The sequence below is a fragment of the Maniola jurtina genome, chromosome 28, assembly GCF_905333055.1.
Source record: "Maniola jurtina chromosome 28, ilManJurt1.1, whole genome shotgun sequence".
NCBI lineage: Eukaryota > Metazoa > Arthropoda > Insecta > Lepidoptera > Nymphalidae > Maniola > Maniola jurtina.
Genome location: NC_060056.1, coordinates 4,165,181 through 4,188,991, shown reverse-complemented (window position 1 = coordinate 4,188,991; position 23,811 = coordinate 4,165,181). Strand labels below are relative to the sequence as shown.

The following is a 23,811-nucleotide window of genomic DNA, read 5'->3' as shown; positions in this document are numbered from 1 at the left end:
TATGTATATTCATTTTCGTTCAAATATTCAGTTCGTTCAAATAAATTAAATAAACATTTTTGTTTTATTAAACCTATTTAATCAGGTACAAAAACAAAACTTAATTGTTTTTTGTTCGAGAATAAATTGACATTCCACATCACTATTGTAATGTGTCAAACCGGCCATCATAGCGTGCCGCTAGTTTAGTCGTTACCCCACTTCCGGGGGTTCCCGCATGCCATGCATCAACCGAATAATCGACCAACAAAAATGTCTGCCTTTAATGTCGTATCGTTTTCGAACTGCATTATAATAAAATCGATATTCGATCGATTAATGAAGAGTTCGAAATGTTCGTTGTTTTGGACTTTATTTCAGCTTTGTCAAGTATTTATTTATTTGGAATTTATGTGTTCGGGTTTTGTTCCTAAACTAGATGATTGTTGAGTTTCCGGGAGGCGGTATGGACCGGGTTCTTAGTACAAACATTGATAAAAAAAAACGTTACCAATCTTGGCTGTAGGCTCCAATTGAGCAATTCTTTTGGTGTAAGAGCTTGCAACGTTTTCGAAAAATAATATCAGGGTGGCTCAATATTTTATTATTTCTTCTCTTTCACTGTATCGGAAGGCATGCCACAATTTGGGAACATTGAAGTGTTTGCGTTAATTGCGTTAATAACGAAAATAATTGCCACATTCATAATCAGTAATAGACGGTTTGTGAGACGTACCTACTTATTAACAATTTATCTATCACCTAGTGGCTGATAATAGAATATTATATCGATTAGTCGTACGTATGAATTTAATTAAATGCTCTTTTCAAGTTAGCTATCTTCCATCTTAGCAGTCTAAGATCACCATTATTATCACTAGGTGAGATCGCAAACAAGACATGAACTTTAAGAGGGGTCTCTCCGTCACTCGCTTCATACAAACGTAGTTCCAATTTCATTGGAATATTAAGCAACCAAAGTCCATGAAATTTTCCAGACATATTCTAGAAACTAATATCTATGTCTGTGGTTTTCTAGATTTCTGTTAAAATATTCGGTTTCAAAGTTACGCGGTCTTAAAAATTTACATACAAATCTTTGAGCCCCTGTAATTTTAAAACTACATATTTTTAGAAAAATCTAAAACACCACAGACACAGATATTAGTTTCTGGAATACGTTTGCAAAATTTCATGGACTTTGGTTGCTTAATATTCAAATGAAATTGGAACTACGATTGTATGAAGCGAGTGACGGAGAGAGCCCTGTTAAGAAATGCAACCATACAGGTCGCACGTCTATCAAGATAGTGAAAGAGAGAGGATATTAAAAAATGGGTTATCCTTGAAACTTACGTTTCGGTGACGTTGCTAGCTCCCATACGATTTCTTATATTTTTTTAATTATTAAAAGTTATAATAATATATATATTTTTTGGATCCGCCGGGGTAGTGCAATAGCTGATAGTTTAGGTATTCTTATAATAAGATTATAATATTATAACCAAATATCTAGTGTATATAGGGTCATGTTTTTGAATTTGCCTTCGATATAAAACTTTATCTATATGGTTTTCTTAGTTTGTCATTGATTAGAAAAAATGGTGTTGATATTATTACCACTATTAACGTATGTATTTGTGAAATTAAATGAGCCATTGTAAAAGTTTTAGAACGATTTTATAACTCTCGTAGGATTGTTAAGGTGAAGATCCTTCTTTAGACGCGACCTTGGATATTAATGTGGAAAGGAGATTGTCAATTTCCTTCGGAAGATTAAGCCAGGAATCAATCAATCAATTAAATCAATTTTAAATTCAAAATATTTTTTAGGTAGTTAATCTAAATATTCTGACATAATAAAATCAGATTTTTAAACAGAGGAATCATTTTTTCATAACATTTTTTTATACATGCTGCTAAAATGCTGTTTGAGCTGATTAAATAGTTGTTTTCCTCACGAGAACGAGATTTTGTGGCCCGAAATTGCCAATCTCATTTCGCAAAGTTCAACATCAATAATCCTAAAGGCACCAAGTACATATTAGCCCAATTCTTTCGACCAGTGTCGGCGAATGTAAATGTTGCTTCCGAAGTGTCTCAAAATCCTTTGATATTTTGAAAACCCACGGAAATATAGGTACACTATTACAGTGAGACTGCTCGTGATGTAAGGTGCGGGTTGCGGGAAGGTGACAGCTGACATAAACATTAAGGAATTTAACGTTTCTGTCACTCTCCCACAACCGGCACCCTACCTCATGAGTCATGAGCCGTCTCAATCAAGGCACACACGCGCACATGACAAATGGCCATGGGCTAATATGTACTAGGCTTTATATAACGAGGTGACGCGTGTTGGAGGGCTTTTTGGGTATGTACTTAATTCCTTCGGATACAGACGTCGTATCCCGACCGACCACGGACTCTGAGACTGTAGCAAAAAGACTAGCGCCAATTTTTTGATGAGTTTTTTCATGATTTTTGTAGGCGTTTTTTCGTGTCGTGTTTTTTCGGTATTGTGTAGTGAGGCGAAGTGCCTTGGTGCGGCGTGTATTGATTGTGGAACCCCTCCCGTGTTTGGTTATTTCGACGGCTTCTATTATGGAGCGATTACACTTGGTCGTTGACCGTACTCTTACAATCTAGACCCTACCCGAATTTGGGGACCGACATTTGTGATTTACACAGTTACTCTTCAAGTATCCAAATCTCTACCTTCGGAAGCTAATATAGCTTCCTATGACCTAGGAAACTAAAGTTTTTGCAAGAACCCCATAGACATTAGAATCCGAATGGTGAACGACAAAGTATAATTTCGCCAATAATAGACGGATTCGATTTCGTTTTGAATTGGGCAAGTGATTATCAGATCGATCTTTGATTGATCGATCTATCGCATTAATGGTAGTTTCTATTCGTCATTTTCATCCTCATCTGTCCTAGAATTTTGAAATCTATTTTTTAATAATCGCTTAATCGTTCGGGGGATGAAAACGAACGATTTGGAACTTGCGCGTTAAATAGGAAATTTGTATTAATAATATTGTAGAGAGCATTTTAGTAAAAATTTTATTTGCCATGATTGAAACGTTTCGCGATGCTTTTTACTGCGCAGTCTCCAGTGTAAGTTTTCGCGTAAATTTTTGAGTTGGTTTTTACATTACATCATGTTTTTCAATGGCTCATTTTCATTAGTCCATAGAAAACACATGGGAGTGCGGGCGATTTCTAAAAGGCATGCCAAAAAATTTGCATTAGTATGCCTACTAAAATTAGCTGCTTGAAAACTTGGAAAATGAGTTAGTTGATCAATAGAGATTTTAAATGGCATTCGAGGTGTGAACGACTTCTAGAAAGCATGCCGTAAACCTGCACATGGGGAATTATTTTCACTGTTCGATAGATTAATTCTAAAACGCCGCCATTGCATTATGAGAAACGATTTTCATTGATCAATAATTCATTCGAGATTCGGCCGATGTCTAAAAGGCAATGCCCTTGGCCCACACATATAGGGAACCGTATTCATTTTTCGATAGAAAACAATTTTGTCGATAGAATTTGGGGTGCAGAGAATTTCCAAAACACATTCTGTAAGACGAATTATTGAGGAATATTTTTTTACGCAAAAAGTTACACTGTGAGTCTCGAAATATACGTTTCTAAAGTTCAAGTTATACAAATAGGTACGTAGATTAATTAAAATGTTTAATATACATATACGAGTATGTATAAATAATATAATTATATTTTCTTAGAATATAGATATTTATATATTCTTATCTCGTTCTAAAAAGTATCGCGATGCGTCTACAGAGTTTAAAAATGCACACACGTGCGTGTAAATGCGGAGACACACTTGTTACATGTATTATGTTGCGTGTTATGAGTGTGGTGCCGCCCGAACTCTATAGTATAATTAACTTTATAAATAATAAAAATAGATTCAGGATAAATAGCGAATAAAACTAAAAATCGTGGTTTCCTCTTTGATATATTATAATTAATTATCTATAATAGTTAAAAATTTCTAGACGACTTTTCAGTACACGCTCTGTTTGCCCCGATATCTTTCTCTCTCTCACGGCACTCTCCAATCTTCTATCCCTTTCATGCGCGTTTTTTTTTTAATTTTCTACCACTGTCTGCATTTCGATTTTTTTATATTTTTTTTATGACAACACTTTTTATAAATTAGTTTGACAGTTAAAAAAAATTACGTGAGTGATTTGTTTCTGAACTTAAAAATTATAAGAATTGAAAATGGCGGAGCAAGCCAGAGTATTAAAGAACGCGATTAGAATTACTGTAATTAAATTATTGATTAGTGATTATTTTATTTAGCTTTTGTTCCTACTCGATCGATGTGTGTGCATTTTCACTTTTGATGATTCTTTTGTATTAAGATTGCTCAATGATTTTTGATAAAAAAAAAACTTGTTTAAAAGTGCCCCCTAACCCTCCTTAGTAAAGCGAAGCGTGGTTGTATGTACGAGTATGGTCGCACTGTCCCATTTTGTATTTTTGTATTTTTATAAAAAACGTTTAATGTGAAATTCGGACGTGATTTTTTACTTTACGCGCAACGTAGTTTATTCCCCAGGCGACTTAAAAAGTTAGGTCGTTTTCTTCGAGAAGGTAGCTTTCGGTATTTACGGAAAAAATTACTAATATCACATCCATCCCAGGATGTTTTATTAAATTGATGTTTTTAATCACTAATTTACGAAATTAGGTGTAAAATTTTACTAATATTTTAACTATTGTAACGAATTCGCGCGAATACCGAAAGTGTTTGAAAATTTTTGGAGAAAAACCTTACAGTTCCTAGAGTTTTCGAAAATCTTAGGACCTGTGCCTGGTTGGCTAGAAAAAAAATAATTGGTGTTTATTCTTAACCGAGGTGTTTGGGATATGTGGTCTGTTGCGAGTTAGTTTTTGCACTATACCTGAAAGCTTATGTCAAAAGTGGCGGGAAGCGCCATTGTAGGCTTTAAGGACTGAAATGCCAGGGGTAGCTCAATTTGGTTCCTGACTCTACTCCTGGGTAGACCCAGTCTGTCTGATATTTTTGAGGTTATTCTGTGTTAATAACGAAAATATACATGCCTGATAAATTTCTAAAACCCTTGTTAGAAATGTTATTTCGATGATTTTTTTATTATTTTGTATCGTGGTTTAACCTAATTATTCAAATTTTTATATCATATATCACCAAGAAGGTGGTTAAATAGCAATCCAATCTAGTACTCAATCAGCTGAGCAACTAATTAATTTGAATTGTGAGCTATCCCTGAAACTCTTTGAGGCATTTCATTGTATAAACGTAGTGAGGGTTTTGAACGATTTGACAGTATGGAGGAAGTTTCGATTTCTCCCGGTCTTGTTTTGATCTATTTTGTGAGTTACATTTTGCTTGAGTAGCTTTTTTTCTTTCTAGTGTTTTGGCAGGGCCGCATCGTCGTTTCCTCGTTTATGGAATTTGTAATGTGTATTTATAGGGCATACTATTTACTAAAATACGTAAAATATTGAGTTACAAAAATCTCTAAAATAAAAGCTTTTTCAGATGCTAGGCATTTGGAAAGCGTAGCAGATTTGTCAATTTAATTTTCTTCAGTTACATAAATCTGAAGAAAGTCCATAAATCACTTATTTACGACGAAATACCTACTGGTATTATGAATACACATTACAATTACTGTAGAGTTGGTTCGCTAGGTTTGTCAAATCGGCAGAGAATCGGCAAATATTGAAGTTTTCGCCACCAGCGGTTGTTTATAGCGTGTTTTAGTTTTTACGCTCTTTGAATTTCTCGTTTTTAGTTTGGATATAGTTTAGTTTGACGCTGGGGCTAGAGTGTATGTATGAGTTTACATTTTTTGGTTTGTTAGTTTGTAGGTTGTTTAGCGTCTTGTTTATGGCCACTTAGGCCGTTTGTTCTTGTTGTACGTTGTCTGTTTTCTATTGATAGTAGCTGTTTAACGCGTGGACATAACGTGCGAACGGGACTTAAGTCAAGAGAAACCTTTTTTAAAGCAAAGGCACATTATCGCTCGCGTCTAACACAACGCATTATTTCATATGACGTCATAGGCATATGCACATACAGACGTCATTCGCATTTTCGCAATTTATGAATATTCTGTCACTTCTGGTAAATTTTTGATCTATGGTTTTTCAGTATAACTAACACGTAGGATGGCTATGTGAGATTTCGGTGTTGCCAAATTTCAATTGAATTTTACCGATGTAACTGTAAAAATACTATATGACTAGTAATCATTCAAAATATAATTTTACTCGCTTAGCTCTAACAGTAATAAATCTAGGCGTTATAGTAATGCTGGGGCAAGCGACGGGTCTGCCCGCGAAATTCAAATTTTACTCGGTTTTTCGCAATTTGTAAACTAATACGACAACGTAGGCTTATGGCATTCTGATTCCGACAGTGGCAGTATCATCCTCACAGGTTTATATAAAAATATTTACTTGAAAGGGTCCAGTTTAAGAAGTTAGTTCTAGTATCGTCTAAGTAGGTATCGACTATAACTCACAAACTAGTCGATATTAATTTCTTAAACTGGACCCTTTCAAGTAAAGATTTTTTTATAAACCTGTGAGGATGATACTGCCATTGTCGCAATTAAAGTGCCATAAGCCTAGGTTGTCGTATTAGTTTACAAATTGCGAAAAACCAAGTAAAATTTGAATTTCGCGGGCAGGCGCGTCGCTTCCACCTTAAGTCCTGTCTGTTCGTTAGGTCTACGACGCAATGCTATGTTTTCGTTTTTAGATAGTAATTTTCGCATATCACGTAACTTTCACTTGTACGGGGGGCATGGATGGTTTAGTCTTATAAAATTTTTTGACGTGAAGGGAGGACCGGCGAAAATGTTTACCGCGAGGTTATTCCGTACTAATGTTTTTTGACAGTTGCTACTCAGTCGCGACCTGTCATCTAATTTAACAGCTGAGATCACCCACTCGTGGCTGATATGTACGGAAATGACAGATCGCGATTTAAGGCCGATTCACGCCAATTGCGTACACGTGACACGTGCGTAGTGACGCGCGTAAACCCCTTACACACCGGGTTGCGCATACGTCCACGCTTTACGCAAGCGGTGTGCCATGTTTCATACAGTTCCATACATTACAACGCAATGGTACGCGCTACGTCTACGCTTACGCAGTAAATCGAGCTATAAATCAAGTACTAAATATCAAAATTATGCAGAACTACCCTCGGTTTGGTATATTTTTACCGGTCCTCTTTTGAACTTTTTGGAAAAAATCGTATCGTCGTCGTAGCTGTATTATTATAAACTTGTCACGAAATAATAATAATATAATTATTGTTGTTGTTGAAATAAAAACGGATTTTTGTCCCCTGGGCGTTTATACGAAATCAATCATTTTCCATGAAATCAGTTCTTAATATTTCCAGATTTAATTGTTTTCAGATTAATGTATCTGAAAACGTTTAATCTTATTAAATACTGTTTTGTAGTTTCTCATAGCCGAATAAAATAAACAAAACATTGGTGATTGATGTATCTCATTGTCTATAACTTTTTTTTAACATTTTGAAACGATAATTGCGACCTGTCATTACATACTCTTGATTTGAAAGCTGACAGCGTCTATTATTATTGCTAGACTATCGCTTAAGAGGGGTCTCTCCATCACTCGCTCCATACAAACATAGTTCGTCTCTCATTGGGATACTAACCAATCATACTCAATGGAATTTTGTAGAAACTTTCGGGAAACTAATATCTATGCCAGAGGTTTTCCAGATTTCCGTTAAAATATTCGGTTTCAAAAGTTATGCGATCTTAAAAATTCACATACAAATCTTTGAGCCCCTGTAATTTTAAAACTACATATTTTTAGAAAAATCTAAAACACTACAGGCACAGATATTAGTTTTTAGAATATGTCTGCAAAATTTCATGGACTCTGGTTGCTTAATATTCAAATGAAATTGGGGCTACGATTGTATGGAGTAAGTGACGGAGAGAGCCCTGATTACAGAATAGCCCCTAGATATGCAATTGTTCGTATAAACGCCCCCCTCGTCACTTCCTGGGTGTTTTCGTTTCGCACTTTTCACTTGCATGCATAGTGGAGCGGTCGTATTTTTAGTCCTATAGTAAATAAAATAAAGAATCCACATTTTTTTTAATCCACTCGATGGATGATCGAGGCTAGGTAATTTTTTCTTAGGGTGCGCCTAACGAGAGGGCGGGCTTGTGAAATCTCGTAAATAGAAATTTTAGTGAAATTATTACATAATAATAATGATAATGATAATTATGAGAAAATAGCGAAAAGTAGAGCAATTGATTATTACCTAAAACCTAGTTGATTATAAATATAATGAAAAAAATAGTACCTAATGCTAGGTCTCCGAGTACGCTCGACGATTTTACAATACGCAAACGCGAGCTTGCTCGTCGAGCATGTATCTGTGTGGAGACTGGAGACCCAGCTTTATACCTTATAATGTTGCCAGACAATATTGTTTTATAAATATTTCTTGCACTGTGTCGTTTGCGTCGATATTTTTGTAATTTAGGCACGATTCTCTCTTAAACTGTTTATTACAGGCCGGGATGGTGCATAAGAGCATATTTTTTTAATAAATTTTATGAACTCCGACTCCTTTCCCGACGAAAGTATGTAAATTAGCCTAATTTTATAAATGTAATCGTTTTCTTTTTCATATAGGCTGCCCATTTTAGTTGTAGCGCTGTAACATTGGCCGCTATACATTAGTTACAAATGTAAAAAGTGAATGGAATATCATACGATGTGCTCTTTTCCGTGACAGATGCCTAGCAGTTGCAACCTGTCATTTTTGTAAACTTACAAAATGTCAATGGTGATTCATTATGACTATGATCACACTTTATGCAGATGACAGATCGCAATTAAATTGCAAAAATGTCAAAAAGATGCAGAGTAACCAGGCAGGCAGACAAAATGTCTCAACTTACCCAAATATGGGTACCTTCAAGTCAAGAGTGAATGGGCATCTTCTAGGCAAGCGCGCTCAATCTTAGGCTGCATCATCACTTGCTATAGATTGTTTCAACGAATAGTTCCTATGGCGTTATGTTGGCTCCCCTGTCTGTCCAAGTCATTGGCACCATATTTGCATAAGAAGACGCAGATTTTGTTTATTTTCATTTGATTTTTATGAATGAATGAAATGATAATCAAATGAAAATAAACAAAACCTGCGTCTTCTCATGCCAATATGGTGCTAAGGACCACCCAATGACTTAGACAGACAGGGGAGCCAACATAACGCCATAGGAACTATTCGATGAAACGATCTATAGCAGGTCTGATTGCAGCCAAGCGCTAGTCTATATAAATTTAAAAAAAAACAAGAAAATCGTTAGGGTAGCTTTTACGGATGTATGAACTACACAACAGCACGACATTGAAATAGTTTGTTTCGCGACAGCACTACAGCTAGACTGGGTGGTCTATAATTTCTCATTTGAGAATTTAAAACCCTTGGAGTCGGTTGAAGTATAATTTGAAATTAGATTTATATATTTTTATAGGCAGTTGTTTCTCTTGTTATTATTGTACCTACAATCAATTTTGTTGAAATTTCGCTACGAATTTGACGTTTTGCTCACGATTTGATTCGATCGCGATAGAATAATAGTCGTCCGATAGTAAATCCGTTTGGACGACCATCGTAAGATCGCACGAATTATGTTCGTACGAACTACACGATCAAACATACTGTAGGATTAGTATGAGACATTACAGACTTACAGTTCACCAACGTTGATAAAATTCGAGAGTTAAAACATCAGAGTAATTCTGATTCACCAACGATTTTAATTTTGCAAAACTACCGACTGGAAGGCTGGTTGCAGATGTTTGGATGAACTTAAGCTTTGAAACAAGGCAATTAAGGTCCATTTTTCTTTGACTTTACTGTGTTTCGATGCTTGAATTTTATCAATTACTATCAATGTAAAATCTCATACTAACCCAGAAGACCCATACTAATAGATGCAGTAAAGGAGCAATCTTTCTAGCGACGGAACCAATAAAAGTCGAGACTTAAATCGGATTCTCTCAGTTAAACTGATTTTCCTAGCTACCTAAATTTTGTAATGCTGTCCCTTTTTCGCAAGTGCATAATGCGTTTGCCAAAAAGTGACGGCATTAAAAAAAAAAAATACTACTTAAATTAGTTTAACTGTCAGCTTAATTTTAGAAAGCGCTTGTATATTGCTGAAAAAATCTTCTAGAATATTGTGAGTTTTGAATATTGAGCTACCAAAGTCGCCGGCAGCCAAAACGTCAAATTCGGAGCCTAGCTAATTACCTAATTTGAAAAATGTGTATAAATTGATACGAATTTTTTTGTTTTAGAAATTGTTCCGTTCGTAGCGATTGTAATTTTATCCTTAGAGAAATATTATATTATTTTTATTTGACACGTTTCTATTGTACCTAATAAAATTGTTAACATCAGGTGTGACCGATTTTAACCGATTTAAGAAACTCCTACATGTTGTGCGATAAAAGCTGCCTGAATTAATGATCTTAAAATATGCGACCTAATTATTATTATCGATCAAATCGGGTTGATTTTTATAAGCGTTTTGAATCGATTTTTCAATCAATTTTAATTGACGATTAAATTTAAAGCTCTGACAGATATCCAATATAAAACGTCAAAATGTCAAAATAAATCGGTCCTTAAAAACGGTCTCTAATAATTACTTTTGTAAAATCGGTCACACGTTGGAATTCTAATATTGAATTTGAAACCAAAGTGTTTATTTACATGAACGTTTAATACCTATGTTTGTAAATGAAATTATTTTGTTGTACTTTTTTGACGCGCAATACGTTTCGCTTTTGTGTAAAATCTTCGCCCCCCACCCATTTTTTTCAAATGCAATTAATTTTAGACTATTGTGAGAATATTAAAATGAATTTGAAACTTTCCTCCTGCGTTTTATCTTGTAGTTTGCTTTGTGGGATAGTGCAATCACCGATTGTTTTATAATATTTTTTTTATTTATCAATTTTATTTTAGGCTGATTCTCAGGGCCGGCGCACATAATATGGCGGAGCGTAGCGCAGAGCATTTTTTAGTCAAAAGTATTATCGACATTGTCCTCATTGAAATAATATCTAAGTGTATCCGTGCGGATACTCGCGCGTCCGCGCGCAGTCCCGCGCGCGTGCTCGCGCATTCTCTGGTAGAAATTCACGTCACTGGTAATGTGTCACGCGATTAGAAAACTTGGCGGGCATGCTCTGCGCTGCGCTCCGCCATATTATGTGCGCCGGCCCTAAATCTCCAAAAATTTTAACTGAAAAATAAATTTGACAGTGTTTGTATTCTCAATGTGTCAAAATTATTCGACCGTTAAAGTTTATTTAACGCATGTTTGGCGATTGACGAATCGGCATATCAGACGCGCATGACTTTAAAAAAATCGGTTATGGAATCTTATAACTTCCTAATGTGATTTCATAACCGATTTTTTAAGGATATCGATATATGTTGCAAATCTGGCAAAAATTATTGACTATTGATAAGTCAGTCTCAATTTTAGATCATTTTTTTGCAATTGTGTTGTCACACCCTATTTTTGTAAGTACATTTTTTGATCTATTTTTTTCTTAACGACCAAAGACGATTTTACCAAAAAGACAGCGGGAAAAATCAAATTCCCGAATTCCTATTTCCGGTGAAAAGTCGCTTTTTTTATAAACCATTTTTTTTATTTAGATTTATTTAGTAATAAACCCGCTTGTTTGGATGTATTTTTGAAGTTATTCCTATTTATTTATTTTTTACCAATTTTGTATTACTTTTTTAATATTGATTTATTTAGAGTTTAGTGTTTATTATATTTTTACGTAATGACGAATACAGACTGGGGAAATAAAAGGCAAGCACGTACTCAAGTTTACAACTGTAATTTAAATCATCTTAAGCCTCGATAGCTCAACGGTTGAGGAGCGGACTGAATTCCGAAAGGTCGGCGGTTCAAACCCCACCCGTTGCACTATTGTCGTACCCACTCCTGGTACAAGCTTTACGCTTAATTGGAGGGGAAAGGGGAGTATTAGTCGTGATTAGCATGGCTAATATTCTTTTTTTTAACTTTTTTTAATCATTTCACTATAAGTCTGTATACGTCATTCACAATATTGTAGTATCGATCATTTATGTAGTGAATAGGGCTTTACAATAATAAATTATATCATTGATAATAATTTATGTGTCTATTCCTTGCCTATGCGTTCGCGTAGCGTTCATCTCAATTGAAATTTTGTACGGTTGTTATTAGTACTTGCGTGAAGACCGTGTCATTAAGCAAGGTGTTGAGTTTTTTTTAAATGGACCGATTTTTTTCAGTCTGCGAATAAACTGCGTTATTTAGACAGAGTTTGATACGAAAAATGTCAAAACATTAAATTTATTCCTCCTTAAGGTGCCCACGCACTTGAACTGAACTGCAGCTGAACTGCGCGTCGCGGCAGCGCCCCGCACGATATTCTCTCCAGTCGCGGCGTCGCGACTGGAGAGAATATCGTGCGGGGCGCTGCCGCGACGCGCAGTTCAGCTGCAGTTCAGTTCGAGTGCGTGGGCACCTTTATTATTACGCTATTTTTCAATAATATAATTTATTTCTGAATTGCCCTGTTAAGTTACACGGGCTACAAAATCGTATTTTTTAATTTTTTTCAGTATTTTCATAGTTTATAAAAGTAATTTTAATGAAAACACACTGCATTCTAGAACATTTAAGCTTTTCGCCAGTAAATTGCACTTTGGCCGTAAACCTAAGTATACCTATTTATGTATAAATCAATAAAAATATATAAAACATAGTATTTGTAAAAAAAATACCAATAAACCCCCGCTTCAGTAAAAAATAATGAGGGCTCTCTCCGTCACTCGTTTCATACAATCGTAGTTCCAATTTCATTTGAATATTAAGCAACCAAAGTCCATGAAATTTTGCAGACATATTCTAGAAACTAATATCTATGTCTGTGGTTTTCCAGATTTCTGTTAAAATATTCGGTTTCAAAGTTACGCGGTCTTAAAAATTTTCATACAAATCTTTGAGCCCCTGTAATTTTAAAACTACATATTTTTAGAAAAATCTAAAATACCACAGACACAGATATTAGTTTCTAGAATATGTCTGCAAAATTTCATGTACTTTGTTTGCTTAGTATTCAAATGAAATTGGAACTACGATTGTATGAAACGAGTGACGGAGAGAGCCCTGTTAACAAGAAATGATTAGATTTGGATTTTCTAAAATCAGAGCTTTACTTACCCTACCTATTCAATCGTATGTATAATTTGAAAAATGAAAACTCAAAAGGTGAGGATGCAATACCCGTTTTTTATATAATTATATTGATTGAGAGATTGATATTAATATAGCGTCAGCGTAGACCGAGCTACAAACTTTGCTTGGTTCGAACATTTTATTGAGATACTAGATGGATGCCCGCGACTTCGTCCGCGTGGATTTAGGTTTTTATAGATCCCGTGGGCACTGTTTGATTTTCCGAGATAAAAAGTAGCCTATGTCCGTCCCCGGGATATAAGCTAAACCTGTACCAAATTTCGCCAGAATCGGTTACACTGTTGGGCCGTGAAAAGGTACCAGACAGACAGACAGATAGATAGACAGACAGACAGACACACTTTCGTATTTATAATATTAGTATGGATGGATAAAATTTTAAAGCCAAAAACTCAAGCATCCTCTACTTTCAAATATTTAGGTCTATGCTCAGTTAAAATAACAAATAGGTACCCAGCGTTTAGGTGCTTTGAGCGCCTCAAATGCTATGTGAAGAGAATGTGTTTTTTTTAGCAACAAAAAAAACCCGGCCAAGTGCGAATCAGACTCGCGCTCCGAGGGTTCCGTATTCGGGTATTATTTCCAACATTTTACACGATAAATCAAAAACTATTGCACATAAAAATAAATAAAAAACTGTTTTAGAATATACATATAAAGCCCTTTCATATGATATCCCTCTTGGTGTAGTTATCTAACTTCGAAAATTTAAACACATTTTTTTTTAAATGATTTTACTACAATCACGGTTTTCAGATTTATTCCTTTACTTGTGCTATAAGACCTACCTGCCTGCTAAATTTCATGATTCTAGATCAACGGGAAGTACCCTGTAGGTTTTCTTGACAGACACTTCGGACGGACGGACAGACAGACAACAAAGTGATCCTATAAGGGTTCCGTTTTTCCTTTTGAGGTACGGAAGTCTAAAAATCGGTTATATTTAAATTTTATATTTTGAGCTAATTAGTTCAGTATTTCAGTAGGTGGAGGACGCAAAAAGAGCTGGAATATGCGAGCATAGCATGTCGTTCGGTCTACGTCGATCCATAATCACACTACCTAATATTATAAAGGCGAAAGTTTGTATGTGTGTGTGTGTGTGTATGTTTGTTACTCCTTCACGCAAAAACCACTGGACGGATTTGGCTGAAATTCAGAATGGAGATAGATAATATCCTGGATTAGCACATAGGCTACTTTTTATCCCGGAAAATCAAAGAGTTCCCACGGGATTTCAAAAAACCTAAATTCACGCGGGCGAAGTCGCGGGCATCGGCTAGTTATTAATATGAATCAGACCGATTTCTATACAACTTAAAATCGGCCCGCTCATGTCAAAAAGTAAAAATCGGCTCAGCTATCGAATGATCATCTAGTTTGTAGAGCGGTAAAAGATTGCAGTAGTACCTAATTAATTATAGTAGTTATTTTTTTTCTTAAGAGTGTTTATTTTTTTGTTGTTTGATATAAAATAGTATCTTAGTGTTATTTACCTTGACAGAGATGGGTTGGATTTCATTAGTAAAGAGTTAGGGTGTCTGACTACTAAAGCGGTGCGGAGGGGAGATTTACCTAGATCAATCATATTGATAGATGTGTTGATTTTATAACCTCATCCTTGTCTAATCTGATTGGAACTGAACATGTCTTCGCTCCGCACCATTTTAGTGGACGTACATCCTTAGCCTGAAGAAGCCGAGCATTTTTCAGTACTGAGTATAATGTAACTCAATCTTTATTCATCTTTATATCCGCACGCGTTGAATAAATGCGGTTGCTACTGCTGTCATTCGCATTTTGAGTGCGTCCGATGCCACCGACGCGTGGTGACGTCTTATTACTTATAGACGACGTCCCTGGCACAGTGATGAGACTGCGGTATTAAAGCAAGAGGTCTCGAGTTCAATTCCCGGCATGCCACTTTGCAATTTTAATGTTCGATGCCCTGGTTAATATAATTTTTTAATTTCTCTATACCCTACCAGCAAAGCCAATGAAGTAGATTTCTGATTCCGAGCGGAGCGGAGCGAAGACGTGCTCAACGGACAATCACATTATTGAATTAACGATGACGAGATAAAATTATGATGTGATCTTGATAATAATCTGATTAGTCTGTTGAACACTCCACTCCGCTTGAGTGGAGTGGACAGACAACCTTAGTGGCATGAATTGGATGTATCAAAACTGCTATTGCTCTTCCAAGCGGCCGAAATTAATCAATGTATCTGAATCATATCTGAAGACAATATTTGACAAATAATAACTTATTTTAATCGAAAAATTACAAATAAAATAATTAAATTCTATACAACGCATTGTCACTTACCACTAGGTGAGATCGCAGTCAAAGCTAACTTATCATAAGATTTAATGCTTTTCCGTACTGAAAAATGTGCTGGTTGTGGCTTGTAAAGCGCTTTTGGGCCTACCAGCTAAAAGATGAATCTTTAGACCCATCTAGTCGAAGTAGGTATTGTTTAAACTGAAATACTTGGATTTTTATATGAATTTTATTATTATAATATGGTATTTTACTAAATATTAGTCCAATATTAAATCTTTGATATGCTTGTTTTATTTTTTATCCCATTAATTTATATATTTAGTCCTTTTAATAAAATTGAGGTAGGTAATGTATGAAACGGGTTTGCCCGCTAAATTCAAAATTAATTTAGTTTTTCGCAATTTATGTTCAATACGACAAAGTAGAAGATACTCAAAAACATGATAACAGGATCTTATTAAATTTATGAACAACTAGAGGATGCCCACGACTTCGTCCGCGTGGATTTCGGTTTTTAAAGATCCCATGTGAACTATTTGATTTTCCGGGATAAAAAGTTGCCTATGTCCATCTCCGGGATATAAGCTAACTCTGTACCAAATTTCGTCAAAATCGGTTAAACTGTTGGGCCGTGAAAAGATAGCAGACAGACACACACTTTCGCATTTATAATATTAGTATGGATATGGATGTTTTACCCACTAATAGGTGACTAATAGGCATGCAAATATTATATAATATTATAAAATATTATATAGGCATAAATTTATTTATAGCACATGGAATGGTTATTGATCCGTGGATCCGGCGATGGGTTGATCATGATGCGCCTGATATCAGGAACTGCATACTATTTTTAGGGTAATTTAGGGCAAATTCTTACAGAAACTAGGGTAGAATAAAAATCGTAAGTAGAAACACTGCTTCATCTCATGTAAGTGTTGCCAATCTCGTGACTTTGTCGCTAGATTTAGAGAGGTTTTTTCACATTTCGAAGACACGCGTGACTTTTTTTCACTTTTATTAGCGACAACAACATTTAGCGACTTTCTAGTCATTTATTTTGTATTGATTAATTACTACCTGTACTGATTTCAGCAACTTCTAGTGAGTTTTAACTTTTTAGGGTTACATACCTCAAAAGGAAAAACGAAACTCTTATAGGATCATTTTGTTGTCTGTCTGTCGGTCCGTGCGTCGTGTCTATCAAGAAAACCTATAGAGTAGGAACTTCCCGTTGATCTAGGGCATGTAAGAGTAGTTAGGTCTTATAGCACAAGTAAAAGAATAAATCCGAAAACCGTGAATTTGTGGTTACATTAAATTAAAAAAAAATTAGAATGTGTTTAAATTTTCAAAGTAAGATAACTATACCAAGTGGGGCACCTATCATATAAAAGGTAACCTGTACATTCTAAAACAGATTTTTATTTATTTTATGCATAATACTTTTTGATTTATCGTGCAAAATGTCGAAAAAATACCCGAGTACGGAACCCTCGGTGCGCGAGTCTGACTCGCACTTGTGGCCGGTTTTTCTACATCAGCTGGCAACACCTAGCGACTTTTAGAAGGCGTTATAGCATTAGCGACAAATGGTTTTAAAGAGTTTGCAACACTGCTAATTTCATGTCACAATCCACAGGCAACAAAAACAAAAATGAAATGTGACAAAGATGCGACTCGCCAAATGCCCATTTCCCGTGTGATTTCTTTACTTTTCCAAGTAAATATTAATATTTAATCAATAAATTATTTGATCGAATATCGAGTTGAAGTTACTTATCGTTTTTACTTTACAAAACACCAAGTGCTTGTTATAATTTTACGTAGAATTCTCAAGTTTATTAAATCGATTTGCACATCGACTGATGTTATAACAATTTTCAAATAAAACCATAATTGTTTCATCAAATCAAAGGATACTCTATAATATTAACATCATGGAATATCCATAAACACAAGAACAATTCAAATAAACTGAAATTTCGTAGTTGGAAACGTAAGTTGTCTTTGGGACTACAAAACTAGTATTAAACTACAAATTCAAAGGATAAACTACAATAGTGACATCATGGAATATCCATAAACACAAGAACAATTCAAATAAACTGATATTTCGTAGTTGGAAACATGCCGTTGGGACTACAAAAATACTATTAAACTACTAAAAAGCTGCAGTTAACACTATGGTTGATAACCAGGGCTACTTGGTACCGCTATACGCAAGCCCACCACAACCTATTGATGTTAACCCAATGGACAATACAAAAAGACTTACCAAGGTAAAAAATCCTTGTGTTACTAATTCTATAGAACCAAACCATCATCCAGTCTTATCCAACGTCGTATACTGTCCTAACTGCGAATTAAACTTCCTGGATGCCAACGAATACGAAAAACATAAGAGCAAGTGCAAACGAAAACACACGTGTACATATTGCTCTGCTACGTTCCAAAGAAACGATCACTTGAAACGACACATAATAAGCTTACATTCCAACACTAAGTTTAACATATGTCCAGTATGCAACGAAGACTGTAAAAGTTATGAATCGTTATTGAAGCACATCAAAACCCATCCGAACGATACAAGCTTAAATTGCCGTGATTGTCAACAAGAATTCAAGTCGTTGTATGACTTAGTTGTTCACGAATCAAGACATTTATGGTTGGATAGCCACTCGTGTACTTATTGCAGTAAAATATTCAAGCGTCGTGATCATATGCTAAGGCATATACAGACTTTGCACCTACAACAGTTTACAGTGTGCCCGATTTGTAACCAAAAGTATAAGAGAAAGGATCATGCGTTGAGGCATATACGAGAGAAGCATAAAATGGCAGTACCGTACGGAGGTTTGAAGGAGTTTCAGGAAAAAATGACTTCACAGGAATGAATAAACAATCATTTTATAGCGGTAGTCTTCTAACTATGGCGAGTTGATAATCAAAGCATTTACTTTTAAGCTTGTTGTTTATTTTTTAAACCCCAACCCAAAAAGAACGGTGTTATAAGTTTGACCTGTGTATCTGTCTGTGGCATCGTAGCTCCTAAACGAATGAACCGATTTTAATTTAGTTTTTATTGTTTGAAAGGTGGCTTGATCGAGAGTGTTCTCAGCTATAATCCAAGAAAATCGGTTCAGCCGTTTGAAAGTTATCAGCTCTTTTCTAGTTACTGTAACCTTCACTTGTCGGGGGTGTTATACATTTTTAATTTACACTTGTTGTTTTTATTTAATATGTCTCTATGATCTCTTGTTAATATAATTTTAGTCCCGAGTTATTTTTAAGAACTCACTTGTAAAAATTTTTGTGTCTCTCAATATAATGTCCTTGGTATATATTTTTTTTTTTTTTTTTTTAACTACTAGCTTATGACTGAGACTTCATCTGCATTGAGTGCACAAATGTCAACCCCTATTTTACCCCCTCAGGGGTTGAATTTTCAAAAATTATTAGATATCTACATCATAATAGCTGCATGCCAGATTTCAGCCTGATTTTCCTTTAATATATTTAGATATTTATAATAATGTAATATAATATAAACACATGTATGTAAATAAACATTTTAGAAGTGATTTTATTGTTTTTCTTAATCCTAGCATCATTTTTCAACTTATTTGTCAGCCCGAGCATTCTGAGAAGTCTCAGAGTAAAAAGGGTTTGGGTTATAGTCCACCCTACTGGCCACGTATGGACTAAAAGACTTCACATTCCACGTAGAACATTATGGGGGCAAGTATTCCTTCACCATTAAAGCAAGTGATATATTTTCATATGCCCGCAGCTTCGCCCGCGTGGATTGGTCAGATCCCCTGCAGCATCAGGATTGAGGAGTTGGAATCCAAATTTTTTATGAAACAATGTCGCAAACTTCCTCTATCGATTAAAAAATTGTTGTTTTTCATAAAAAAACAACATTGTTTCATAAAAAATTTGGATTCCAACTCCTCAATCCTGATGCTGCAGGGTCTGACCAATCCACGCGGGCGAAGCTGCGGGCATCAGCTAGTAAAATATAAAGGATAAAAAAAGTTAGAGGTGTGTGGGAGGTTAGAAGACAATGCAATGAAAAACCAAGTTTATGAGTTATATTCAGCTGTTTATTCTAAACTTTTAGAATAAGTTAAGTTTTTCTTCATTAAAATAGTTACAATGAGGCTTGTGGTCAGGTATCCACCAAGGCAGGGATGAGCAGAGATGAAATGAAATGATTTATTTGTTTTTAAAATTTCATTTCATTTCAAAGATACTGTTTAACTGACCAAATCAGATTATTGATAGAATATGTCGTAATAATAGTCCAAAATCCCAGTGTTGCCAGACATTACTTATTTTCTGAGAAATAAAATACGTGAAATAGAGTACATTTAACATACCTCATATTTTTAGCTTTCAACTAGAGGATGTCCGCGTGGATTTAGGATTTTAATGATCCCTTGGGAACTGTTTGATTTTCCGGGATAAAAAGTTGCATGTCAATTGCAGGGACGCAAACTACTTCGGTACCCTTCAAATAAAATGGCGACAGTGGCGGTAGTTGCGACAATGGCAGTTTGCATTTCCATGTGTTTATATAAAAATCTTTACTTGATAAGGCCCAGTTTAAGAAATTAGCTCTAGTATCGACTAAATTGTGAGTTACAGTCGATACTAGAGCAAATTTCTTAAACTGGACCCTTTCAAGTAAAGATTTTCATGTAAATAGGCGGGGAAGATACTGTTATTGTCGCAAATAAAATGCCATAAACCTACTTTGTCGTATTAGTTTACAAATTGCGAAAAACCAAATAAAACTTGAATTTCGCGGGCAGACCCGTCGCATCCACTTTAATATACGTTAACACCCTATCAACACTATCCCACATATTTTATTTCTCAGAAAATAAAGTAATGTCTGGTGCTCCTAGATCTTGCTCTATAAATTTTAACGTCATTTAATAATATGCTTGGTCTGCAAAACATCACTCTACTCTGCTTAAGTGGAGACCGGGCCTTAGCCTTATATCGTGTTTCTACCCTCGTTATAACACTTAAAAATTATGTAGTTAATACTTAATTTATATAAACATTTCATTACATACATATAGGTACTAAACTAATACTTAATTAAAGAATACAGTGGGTGTAAAATTAACTTATTATAAACACAACTTTGTATGATACACTAAAATAAGGCATGATACACTCAGAATGCGGGGCAGGACGTCACGTCGCGTGTTTAGATTATAAGGGTGCCGGTCAACTGAAGCGAAGGAGAGCGGAGTGGAGACGTATTCAGCGGACCAATCAGATCATTGATAGATCACGTGATCTATCACGTCATTTTTAGGGTTCCGTACCTCAAAAGGTAAAAACGAATCTTCATAGCGTCACTTCATTGTCTATTGCGTCTGTCAAGAGCCGTCAAGAAAATCAAAATTTCTAGTGTGTAGTGTATAGAGTAGTACGCGACAGATCGAGATGGCAATCGAGGTATGAGGCAGGGGGGATGGGGCACACCCGCACGTTACCCGCGCTATTCCACACCGGGTTAGCGCGATGTCTGTGCAGGGCGTCCCCACTCCGATTGTCATGTCGATCTGTCGCGGTCCTACTTTCTGTTGACCTAGAATCATGAATTTTGGCAAGTAGCAATGTCTTGTACCTAGCTAGCATTAGTAAAGTGAAAAACCTAAAACCTGAATTTGCAATTTGTTATTTTCTATGATGGTACAGAACCCTTTGTGTGCATATTTAACTTGCACTTGACCAGGTTTTTATTTATCTACCCAATAATACAATCGGTCTGTTAAACACATCTCCGCTTTAGTGGACAGACACCCTAATCGTAATACCACCTTAATACCTACTTCATATTGAGTTATTTATACAAGAAAACTAAAAAAACATTTACCTATATAATTACACTAACACTTTTATGATAAAGGTAAATAGCAGCCTTCTTAGTGTGATAATAATTCATAAAACATTGTTTAACAACATTCGAGTATTTTTCTTTGTGTAAGTTACATTCACTATAAACAAATAAATCATAATTTATACAAGTAACTAGAGGTTGCCCACGACTTCGTTGTCCGCGTGGATTTAGGTTCTTAAAGATCCCGTGGGGACTATTTGATTTTCCGGGATAAAAATTGCATGTGTCAATCACAAGGATGCAAGCTACCTCGGTACCAAATTTCATACAAATCGGTTAAGCGGATGGGTTTTTGGGAATCCTGTGGGAACCCTTTGATTTTCCAGGATAAAAAATAGCCTATATCCATCCCCGGGATATAAGCTAACCCTGTACCTTCCGCCAGAATCGGTTAAACTGTTGAGCCGTGAAAAGGTAGCAGGTAACAGACAGACACACTTTCGCATTTATAATATTAGTATGGATTAAAAAGTTTTTAAAAAACTCTGCACTGTGGTATGCACTGCATCTTTTTCAGCCTGCACATTAAACCACATAAAATCAGCCATCATGATTTTTTCAAAATTTTATGGACCCATTGACACTTAGTGCCCTCAAAACCAATCTAATAATGACGTAGGTTTCGGTTGTCTCTGCTATTTTATTTTTGGTTGTTTCTGTTTTTTTTATTTCATATTGTTTTATTTTTGTATACATTTTTTTTTTAATTATTACCATAATCATTAATCTCATTATTACCATAATAATGAGATAATAAATAAACATAAATGAGAGAATAAAAATGACATAAGAAAATAATAATGATGTAGGTTTCTGTTGTTTCTGCTATTTTATTTTTGCTTTTTTCTGTTATTTTACTTTTTGTTGTTTCTGTTTTTTTTATATTATTTTATTTTTGTACACATTTTTTTTTAAATATGGTAGTAACAAGATAATAAATAAATGTGAGAATAAAAATGACATAAGAAACATTTGGATTTCAGCATGAAAAAATTCATTTAGCTAACAAATCAAGAACAAATAATAATGACGTAGGTTTCCGCTGTTTCTGCTATTTTATTTTTGGTTGTTTCTGTTATTTTACTTTTTGTTGTTTCTGTTTTTTTTTATTTATATTATTTTATTTTTGTACACATTTTTTTAAAAATATGGTAATTACAAGATAATAAATAAATGTGAGAATAAAAATGACATAAGAAACATTTGGATTTCAGCATGAAAAAATTCATTTAGCTAAGAAATCAAGAACAAAATTAGAGTATAGATACAGTTATATTTTAAATTAGGGCTTTTGATATATAATTTATATTATTATTGTAAAGCGGCTTACCATATTATTATGCCCACAACTTTGTCCACTTGGACTACATAAATCTCAAACCCCTATTTTACACCCTTAGGGGTTGAATTTCCAAAAATCATTTCTTAGCAGATGTCTACGTGAAAATATCTGTCTGCATGACTTTCAGCTTGATCCATCCAGAAATTTAAGCTAGGCATTCATAGATCAGTCAGTCAGTTTTTCCTTTCATGTTACAACTAGCTGATACCCGCGACTTCGTTCGCGTGGATGTTGGTTTTTTAAAATTCCCGTGGGAACTCTTTGATTTTCCGGGATAAAAAGTAGCCTATGTGCTAATCCAGGGTATAATCTATCTCCATTCTAAATTTCAGCCCAATCTGTCCAGTAGTTTTTGCGTGAAGGAGTAACAAACATACACACACACACACACACACACACACACACACACACACACACACACACACATACAAACTTTCGCCTTTATAATATTAGTGTGATGCCTTCAAAATTTGATTTTAGTTTATGGTATTATAAAATTAATAAATTTAATTAATAAATTTAATTAATGCCTCTCTTTCTATTGCATAGTTCATCTCTCTCTCTCAGAAGAGATAAGAGTTACATTAGAGCAGTCAGGGACACGCAGTAGGTGTATTTCTTGGGTCACATGATTCCATGTGAACCCAGCCTGCATAAGCATGTAATAAGCTAAATACAAGTGTTCTCTAACAATAAAACCTGTGAAAGTTCACACTGGTAAGTTACTTGTACTGTGTAAACACAGCAATAGGGGTGATGACTACTAGTCAAATCAGCGACTTTTTATCAAACATCAAAACGCTCGCTTAGTAAGGGAGCTTGTATGAAATTCACAGTGACGTCATAACATTTGAAATAATTTAACATACTTTTTAAG

General features: G+C 35.1%; 1 protein-coding gene and 1 long non-coding RNA gene across 2 annotated transcripts; both read left to right on the top strand.

Annotated features, from left to right (window-relative positions):
- The first annotated feature begins 11,326 nt into the window (after positions 1 to 11,326).
- On the top strand, positions 11,327 to 12,866 carry LOC123879598. Its single transcript, XR_006799038.1, has 2 exons — positions 11,327 to 12,479; positions 12,607 to 12,866. It is a non-coding gene; the product is annotated as an uncharacterized LOC123879598 (long non-coding RNA).
- A 4,457-nt stretch (positions 12,867 to 17,323) lies between these two features.
- Positions 17,324 to 18,742, top strand: LOC123879587 (PR domain zinc finger protein 5-like). Its single transcript, XM_045927382.1, has 2 exons — positions 17,324 to 17,678; positions 17,806 to 18,742. Exon 2 carries the CDS (start codon positions 17,853 to 17,855, stop codon positions 18,561 to 18,563), a length of 711 nt encoding a protein of 236 aa, XP_045783338.1. The 5' UTR covers positions 17,324 to 17,678; positions 17,806 to 17,852; the 3' UTR covers positions 18,564 to 18,742.
- The last annotated feature ends 5,069 nt before the right edge of the window (positions 18,743 to 23,811 follow it).

What these genes read in the sequence shown, in the direction of transcription:
- LOC123879587 (XM_045927382.1), top strand. Translation starts at nt 17,853, where the DNA reads ATGGTTGATAACCAGGGCTACTTGGTACCGCTATACGCAAGCCCACCA.